Here is a 10,012-nt window from a genome sequence, read left to right as displayed (position 1 = left end):
TCAGTCCCAGAGATGGGGGAGCCCACCTCTGAGTCCCCAGGCTCTGCTTCCTCATTGGAAGGCATGTTAATGGGATTGAGGAGGTCTTCGAAGTATTCCCCCCACCGACCCACAACGTCCCGAGTCGAGGTCAGCAGCGCACCATCCCCACCATATACAGTGTTGACACTGCACTGCTTCCCCTTCCTGAGACGCCGGATGGTGGACCAGAATCTCCTCGAAGCCGTCCGAAAGTCATTCTCCATGGCCTCCCCAAACTCCTCCCACGCCCGAGTTTTTGCCTCAGCAACCACCAAAGCCGCATTCCGCTTGGCCTGCCGGTACCTATCAGCTGCCTCCGGGGTCCCACAGGACAAATGGGTCCTGTAGGACTCCTTCTTCAGCTTGACGGCATCCTTCACCGCCGGTGTCCACCAGCGGGTTCGGGGATTGCCGCCACGACAGGTACCGACCACCTTACGGCCACAGCTCCGGTCAGCTGCCTCAACAATAGAGGCACGGAACATGGCCCATTCGGACTCAATGTCCCCCACCTCCCTCGGGATGTGGTCGAAGTTCAGCCGGAGGTGGGAGTTAACATTTTTTATTTTTTTCAAAGCAGGTATGATACAAGTTAGAAGTAATCAATAGTTTCAATTGCTAGTCAAATCAGTTTTTATCTTTTAGCAAAAGACTAAGTGCAAACAAATAGTTAACAAATAACAGTTGGCCAGCCAACTAAAACACCAAGATCTCTAGTCAGATGTAGCCATTCTTACCCACTTGGGTCACCCTAAAAGTAATGTGCATTCAGTATACTGTGATCTCTTAGGGTCTCAGCCTGATATCTATATTAATGCAATTAGGTATTATAATAATAATAATAATAATAAATTTTATTTATATAGCACCTTTCTCATGCTCAAGCACCAAGACTATAATAAGCTTACTTTATGTTCAACTTGAAATTTTTAGGACAAATCAGTGTACAAAAGTGTCTCCTCAAAGTGGCCAGAACCATTTTCATCTTTTATCCCTCATCATTTCTTGTACCAGCCTGCATAACTCTGCCACATAGTGCTGTACATATGTCAAAGTATAAGACGTTTAAAATAAAATAACAGTCATACCCTAACAATTAGTAGGGACAGTATGGCAGCACAATGGCTCTCACTGCATCCTTGATGGGACCAATGTCTTGGGCTAAAACCTCTAACCTGGCTGTTGTCTATGTGAAGTTTGCATGCTCCTCCCATGTCTGAAACACTATAGTTTATTTTTTTCTCCTAGTATGCTGGTTAGATTAACTGGTGGTTTGAAATCAGCCCCAGTGTGTGCTGGTTCCTGTCCTTTGCCCAGTGCTGTTGGGATACGCTTCAAAGGAAAACTCATACAGATATGACTAAAATGATTAAATGTGCAAAATCCATGTAGACAACAACCAAGCACAGGATTTAGAACTAGGACACTTCATCCATCAGGCAGCACTGATAACCATTATGTCATCATGCAAACTAAAAAGTTAATGTTAGCGATGTAGTGTATTATTGTAAATGCTTTGCTATCTAGTAATATTTAAACTAATGTCATATTGAAAGTGTTAATATTTTTAGTAAGGATATATCAGTATTTCAATAAGGATTTGTTAAACATCACAATATATGATGCACAATGAAATAAACTTGGGGGCATGGTGGCGCAGTGGGTAGCGCTGCTGCCTTGCGGTTAGGAGACCCGGGTCCACCCTGCGTGGAGTTTGCATGTTCTCCCCGTGTCTGCGTGGGTTTCCTCCGGGTACTCCGGTTTCCTCCCACAGTCCAAAGACATGCAGGTTAGGTGCATTGGCGATTCTAAATTGTCCCTAGTGTGTGCTTTGTGTGTTGGTGTGTGTGTGTGCACCCTGCCCAGGGTTTGTTTCCTGCCTTGTGCCCTGTGTTGGCTGGGATTGGCTCCAGCAGACCCCCGTGACCCTGTAGTTAGGATATAGCGGGTTGGATAATGGATGGATGGATGAAATAAACTTCAATAAAAATGAATGTATTTTGTTACATTTATTCCAATAAGTATACCACACTTACCATTGATCAGTCTCACAGAGTTATATCCCTTAATCCATTTACAGATGCTGCTTAACTTTGGGCAGCTGAAGCCAACTCCAGAAGAACTGGCCAAAACTTTAGATGGGGTACCAGTCCAAAACTCAGCTACATGTTCAAGCACCTACCCTAATCTATACTGTTCATAGCAAAAGTTAGTCCTCTTATATCATTGAAAGATGCTGAGAAATTAGTTCACGTGTTTGTTTTCAGTCAACTAGATTACTGTAACGCAATCCTCTCAGGAATACCCAAAAAAGACATAAATCATTTGCAACTAGTACAGAATGCAGCTGCTAGAATCCTAACCTGGAAAAGAAAATCCGGGCACATTTCTCCAGTTTTGATGTCACTACACTGGTTACCTGTGTCATTCAGGATTGACTTTAAAATTCTGCTTATGGTTTATAAAGCCTTAAATAATCTCACCCCATCTTATATATCGGAATGTCTGACGTCTTATATTCCAAATCGTAACCTCAGATCCTCAAATGAGTGTCTCCTAAGAATTCCAAGAGCAAAACTTAAAAGAAGTGGTGAGGCGGCCTTCTGCTGTTATGCACCTAAGATCTGGAATAACCTGCCAATAGGAATTCGCCAGGCTAATACAGTGGAGCACTTTAAAAAAAACTGCTGAAAACACATTACTTTAACATGGCCTTCTCATAACTTCACTGTAATTTAATCTTGATACTCTGTATATCCAATTCATTATAATAACTATTCATGGTGGCTCTAAAATCTGTACTAACCCATACTCTGTCTTCTGTTTCCTTTTGGTGGTGGCACCACCATCTACTCAAAGCACTGTGATGTTCCAACAGTGATGGATTAAAAGCCAGACGTCTGCATGACCACCATCATCAAGTCCTTCCGTGAGAACTCTAAATACAAAGAGGACTATTTAATTTATTTTAGGTAGAATGCCCAGAGGGGACTGGGCGGTTTCGTGGCCTGGAACCCCTGCAGATTTTATTTTTTTCTCCAGCCATCTGGAGTTTTTTTTGTTTTTTCTGTCCCCCCTGGCCATCGGACCTTACTCTTTTTCTATGTTAACTAATGTTGTCTTATTTTAATTTCTTATTTTGTCTTTTATTTTTCTTTTCTTCATTATGTAAAGCACTTTGAGCTACTATTTTGAATGAAAATGTGCTATATAAATAAATGCTGTTGTTGTTGTTGCTCTAGTTCTGGCGGATACAGGAGTACCCAGAGGAAAGCCACTCATTCACATCGAGCATGTTCAAACGTCTCACAGACAATATGTGGCCTGGATAGGACTTGAATGCAGTCATCTGGAGCTATTAGGAAACAGCTGTATCCACCACAAATTTGTGCCATAGAGTACTGTATATTTTTCTAAATGTATAACATGTAAAGTAAATGACCAAAAAAACATGCATCATATACAGGAGATATGCTGTACAAGTATCGATATAAAAATACGGCATCTTTATGTATATATATTTTGCAATCATTCAACTTCTTACAGCCTATAAAATGCAGTATGCTACATCTCAAACTGAGTCTCATATATTACAGGACGCGGCTGTTTGAAAGCTTTGTCCAAGTCTTTTGGTGGAAGGTTGTTGGCGAATGTATACTGTTGTTTTATTTGTGTGAGTTACACAGTTAAACACAAGGCAGGGTAACAAATACCACTGTCATACAGCTACATGATACTTGATTTACATTCTTGTCTGCATGACGTTTGTGTGTTATCTTCTTATTCACCTAGCCTGTTCTCCAGGTTTTACTTACTCTCATTCCAGTGATGAGCAAGCTAGGGTTTTTTAGGCTAATTTGGCTATGCCTGAGCAAGGTTGCCCTGGAATGGCCTGGGGCCATAAACATGGCTGAATCCTGCTTTAAGCCTAAGGCTATCATTATTGGTTCTGCCTCCTCACATTCCTGTATTTGAATGAAGGAAATTTAGGGCATGATTTACTTTATGGATTTGTATAAGCTTCATTAAACCAAGTTTCATCCAAATAAAAGTAAATAAAATTTTATTTTTTTTGTATGGTACCCACTATTCACCTACACTGTTTCATTGCTTTATAATAGCTGTTTTGGTCATTTATAATAACAAAACATACCTCGACAATAGCTCAAACGTATTATTACATTCTTTCTCTTTCAACGCGTTAACCAAAACGACCCACTTGGATGTTGCCAATTCAGCATGAAAATGAGATGGTTTATAAAGACTGCCGTATAATTCGCCCTTGTGGGTCTGTATTTCTTCCAATTTATTTATACGGGCGATTTCGCTTATAATCAAAGGGCTAATATATTTGCCAAGTTTCATTCGAATTTTAGAACCGTGCGTTTCGTGGTTTATAGATCATGAGTAGATTCGCGCAACCGGCCCACAAATGGTACCCAGGAATGGCTTAATGACTAATCCGTTGAAATCAAATAAATCATTATTTCTAACATGCTAAAATACTTTCCAGGTATATAACGGAATAGTAAAAACCACTTTTAAACAGATTGTATATATTGCTTTCTCGACATTATTGAACTCACAATTTCTTGGATTGGATGTTTATATTAACATTTATTATAAACATTGCAAATATTCAATTCTGCTGCATAACCCTGTTGACTAATATATTTATTGACGATTCCCTGTGGTTCGAGATTGAGTGGGTCCCCGTCCAGTGTTGGTTCTTGCCTTTCACGATTAGCTCCAGCATATCATGATAATGAACTGGGTTAATGGTTAGTTAATGGATGGATGGTCATTTCAGTATTTCCTACTTTATATATGCACGAAGACTGCAAAGAGTGTTCTTCATTTTTAGAAATATTAGTGATCTTGGAGGGTTTCTTTATATTAATACAAAATTACTGCAGTATTAAAAATTACCCTGGCGTTCATATACGACTGTCCAACCCAACCACCAACTATTCGATTTTTCTGGCGGTTCACATCGTTCATTGTCTTATAAGAGCGTCACTGTGTTACTTCCTACGATTGGTTACTCAGGCTTTCTAAGCCTACCTTTCTGCCGTTAGGTCTTAAGTGATTGACGATCGTAAACGTCAATCAAGCAGTACAACACAAAGGCGTCGTGAGAAGAACGTTTCCTGGAAAAAGAGCACGCCCAATGTAATTTTAATTGGTTAAAGAGAATGCTCCCGCCCTTGCCTTTTTTTATGGTTAGTTAATGGTCGTGTCAATCAAGAATCTCCATCCGCCTTATGGTTTCGTAGTTACTTTCGCAGGGTCGCGCTGATGAATTCCTCAGTTTCGCACTTTAATTGTTTTAATATATTTAAATTCACATAGCTGCTGGATTATTTGCTTTTAACTACAAGCGGTTTTGTGAATTCGGGATGTTCTTATCCTCGTCATGGAGACTAAACGAGGGGAGATTCCCAGCGATGTATTGGACGACCTTTGCAGGTACGTTTTGACCATGCATATCTTTTTAATAAAACGTGGTGTTAATAATAAAAAGTGAGTATCATTCTGTTCAATTTGGGTGTGAAATAATTTATAAAGAAGATCAGTTATTTGTATACTGATTCGGTAGTCTTCCACAGGAGTTTTATTATCTGCATAATAATAGCGCAATAGCAATACCAACCTACCCCCCACCCCCCCGTTAATATTAGTTGCTTTTGTGTCAAACGAATATCGAATGCCGAGCCAACTTTGCCCAGGTGAGTTTTAAAATAACTTTTTTTTAGCGTTTTGCAAGACCTGCTCTGTTTGAGGAGGTCATTCGATCACTTTGAATGACGGTTTTTTAATTGCCCATGTAGTATTTTGCTCTCACGCCAAGGTTTAGAGTTGGTTTATTTTTGAAACCCAAAATACATCCGCTGTTGGTCATTTACGAGTATCTCCGATTTCAACAGGTAATTTTTTTATCGATTGAAGTTGCAAACTCATTTTAATATCACACAGATATTTTATAAGGTTATAGTGCCATTTTCCTTGAAGATAAAAAAAAAAACTCTTTAGCCTTTACGTCTCAGTTGTGCCCGTTCGGACACCACGGCCTCAGTTTCGATTTGATGTAAAGGGTATGGTCAGGGTGATGGCAGGGGTGAGAGAGTGACCTCCTAAAGCGAAGTGGCAACTAGTATGTAAGTAGTAGGTTCTAGTTTGTGACAGTTTCCTGGTAGACTTGATGTGTAAAAGAGAATGAGTTTGGTTGAAGCCACTTGACTTGATACTTCAACAAGGACTCTGCAACTGTCTTCAATAATATTTGTTGTAGTCTGGTGCAGATTGTACCCTCGAGGCTGAAGTTAGTTACTTATTCGGCTGGCTACTTATTCGCAAGCAACTACTGATTATTCACACAGCGTATGCCAACCTGTAACTTACTGTACGTTAACAAAACATTCTACAAATTGTATTAATTTATGTAATAAGGTCGATCCATAATTTTAAAGAAATATTTCACATTTTGGACCTACGCGTATACAAAAGTGTTGCATTTTGTTCCACCTTAATTTTAACAGTTATGAGAAACGACAGATCCCTATTTTAAATTGCAGTTGAGTTTTTCCCTGCCCACTTTGAGTACCTGAGTCAAATGGACTGGCAAAGGTGGCATACTCCCATGTCCAGTGAATGGTGTTTACTGTGATGTTTAATATAAAGTGTTTTTTTGTCTTTCAGGAAAAAAAATTAATTTCCCCATGGTGACAAATTCTATCTATCTAAAGGGTTAAATGGCAAATCCATTCTGGACACAGCCTTTCTTCCAGTAAATACTATACAGTCAAGCAGAATAGGTTGGCTTTTCTTTGCTAAATAATCAAATCTCTTTTTAGGTGTAATACGAATTGGTAGTGTAACTTAGTTTTGATAGTGTTGGTGTGAGTCATCTTGGGGTTAGATGTAGTCCGAAGGTAAATCAGATGGCACAGCTTTGCATGTAATTTTTAGCCATAGCCTTCGTTTACATTATCTTAAGTCCTGGTGTGTAATAGTAATTGCCTGTGGCTTCTAGTCACGTAATTTGACATCCCCAGTGATGCAGTCATAGCAGTCTGTGTTACATCACGACAGAATCACAAGGGTTGATTTTTCTCTTCACTTGCCAGCAATGGGCTGCAGTATGTACAAACCAAGTGAATGTGCTGTTGGAAGTATGATGCATACAATCTGAGCACAAGGAAAAGGGCTGTTTTGGACTGTTATAACAGAAGAGAGGCTTTTTAATTCAATGCCTCATGTTAATTGTATCACGACAGACTGGAAAAAGGAAATAGAGGTGCTTAGACTGTGGGTGAACTCAACATATCTGGGCACCTGGAAAGCATTTGTGCAGCCACTGGCATTTTCAGGCAACAAGTTAGTTGTTTGGTAAAGTTCAGCAAGTTTAAAGTTTGAACCTTTGTTGACAAGTCATGAGCGAGTATTGTAATCAACAATTCCTTGTAGTTCCTACTTGTATAATTTGACATTGCCAAAAAGACAAGATCTTTCAGCTGCAGTTGTCATTTAGTGTGTCACTGGCCTTAACTGTGTGATTTTTACATTTATTTACAGGTCGGTTCAAATTGAAAAATAGCAAAAGGAGAAGAAGGCCTCAAAGGAAATATTTTCTCTGATGACAATGTACTTGATGAATCATGTCATTTTTAAAACAGTGCTTTATGTATGAGTTACAAGACTGAAATAGCCAATTATATTCGCTCCTGTAACATCAGAGTAAAAGTTCTAATTACTTTTTAAAATTTGTACACATATAGCCAGTAAACATTTTTGACCTGCAAGACTGCATATGTTCATATTTACATTCTGCCAAATGTTTAGGATGTCCCTATGTTTACATTTGGGATCTGCAACTTTTTTTGAATCGCCAACCAAGTTTGCCCTAATTTGGAGAGATGGGTTGGAGCAGGGACCTTTTTTTCTTTTGGCATGTATGAATTTTAGTTGCATAATAAGAGCAAAAAAAAAGTATTCTGTACAGTGTAAAAGAATGAAGAATGAGCACACTTTCAAGTTAATTTGATCCCAATCTTTGTATTGTCTCGCCTAGCTGATCAATCTGCAGTTTGTTTGAACTTAGCATACTATTGGTTGTCAGGGGGGGAAAAAGGGATTAGCATGACTGTGCTAGAAGATTGATGCTCAGTTGGTAAATGTGACATACTCCATGACAAAAAGCTGAATAAGGTGATATTGGCTTAAGTTGCACACATACCGTACTTGGGGTTAGTATGTGATAAAACAGCTTTGAGTGAGGGGCAAAGTGAACTTCATATAAAACCATATCTGTTTACATAAATATGGTGAGCAATGCCAAGACAAGTTTTTTCAAGAAGCATTATCTAATAATGTGACTTACTGGTAGTCTAACATAGTGTCTGCAGCTTGTGTGGACCACCAGGGTGCGTACAGCCACCCTAACCCAACACAGACAGGCAGACATGAATTTGCCACACAACACACCTTTTATTTACACAGCACATGGTTTAGCTCACAGGGCAAGGTACAACACAGTCTCTTTTCCTCCTTCTTCTGCTTCTTTTTCTTTGCTGCCTCCATTCCTCTCCCAGCAAGCTTTGTCCACCTCCTCCTGTCTCTGGCTCTCTGAATGGAGTGAGGTGGCTCCTTTTATTCAGGTTCCAGGTGGCTCATCAGTATTACCTGAAATCACTCCCAGCTGTGCAGGCTCTACAGCTCCCCCTGGCAGCCCCCATTGAACCCAACAGGGCTCCGCCAAATTCCAGCTCCCGGCATGCCCTGTGGGAATCTGTGGTGCCACAGCTGCCCAAGGGGACTGCCCTCTAGCATCCATGGGGAGGTATTGCCTCACCGACGCACTCTCCCCTGGTCCTTCCATCCACGTGACATCCCGGCTGGGTAATGGCTGAGGTCGCCCATCACACTTGTCAAACGTTTTGTAAAGTGTAGATTATTAAGCTGCATTTCAAAGTAATGAAAGTTCATCCACTGAAACACAGTCAAATCCCAATGTTGCTGGAAGCTTTAAAAGGTCTTGGTGAAGTACTCAGTGCAACTATTGCATAATTGGAAGCCACTTCTTACGTTTTATTAATCATAGTGACAGAGTGGTGTCATGTTTTGTTAGATGTGCAAGTAAAAATTTCACTGCACTCTACATACTTGACATTAATACTACTACTACTATTATATGATTTGATCCAATATTGTATTGACCTCTTTTACAATTGATATAGTGGGTTGGAGAATGACTGACTGACTAACTGTTATGACATCATCCTGTGCAAGATCAGAAACCTTGTTTTAGGTCAGATGGCTGGAGGGAGAGGAAAAAAAAAACTAAGTTGAATAACAGTCTATTGATTCTGATGTTATGAGAATTTGTTGTAAACTCTGCATGTACACCTCCTTAGTTTTACAATGATGTCTATTAAAATTTGGAACTTCTCTGGTAGATTCACACCCTCTGGCTTGAGTTAGAGTTTTTGGATGTTATCAACACACATTTCCACCACTCATTAGCCACCTTACAATGCACTGAAGTAGTATATCTCTGTATGCATATTCATCTTAAAAAATTAAATATGCATTAGGGCAGATTGACCATGAAAATTTGCAAGTTGCAAGATACCTAGATTGTGAATCAAATTTTTTTTTTTTTTTTTGGAGGGGGATAATGTAATCAATGGCAGTAATGACGATGTTATTGACATTAAGGTTGACAGTTCTTTCTGTCCAAACATGATCAAATACTGTACCACACTGAAGAGCTAGAGGCAGCATTTCAGGCAAGGATTCACTGAAGTGTTTGTGTAATTTGTTCTGGTGTTTGACAAACTGTGGAAAACATTACTCTCTCCCAACATGAGATTTAATTTACTGCTGTTTCTTGAATGGTAATGCAAGTCATTTTATTTGCACTTACTATCGCTGTAGATGTTTTTAAGCTTGTGCTTAATATCATTCCGCATCCTCTAGCCATAGAGCCTCA

The 10,012-nt window shown here is 39.6% G+C and overlaps 1 protein-coding gene across 1 annotated transcript in view; it reads left to right on the top strand.

Annotated features, from left to right (window-relative positions):
- The first annotated feature begins 5,253 nt into the window (after positions 1-5,253).
- dcp2 (decapping mRNA 2) overlaps positions 5,254-10,012 on the top strand; it is a 62,168-nt gene continuing 57,409 nt past the window's right edge. The window contains 1 exon segment of the mRNA XM_051929870.1: positions 5,254-5,490. Coding sequence (XP_051785830.1) covers positions 5,438-5,490 — 53 coding nt within the window. The 5' untranslated portion in view covers positions 5,254-5,437.

This window comes from Erpetoichthys calabaricus, chromosome 7, assembly GCF_900747795.2.
Source record: "Erpetoichthys calabaricus chromosome 7, fErpCal1.3, whole genome shotgun sequence".
NCBI lineage: Eukaryota > Metazoa > Chordata > Cladistia > Polypteriformes > Polypteridae > Erpetoichthys > Erpetoichthys calabaricus.
The sequence above is the reverse complement of the archived record's forward strand: the minus strand, read 5'-3'. Positions and strand labels throughout refer to the sequence as shown.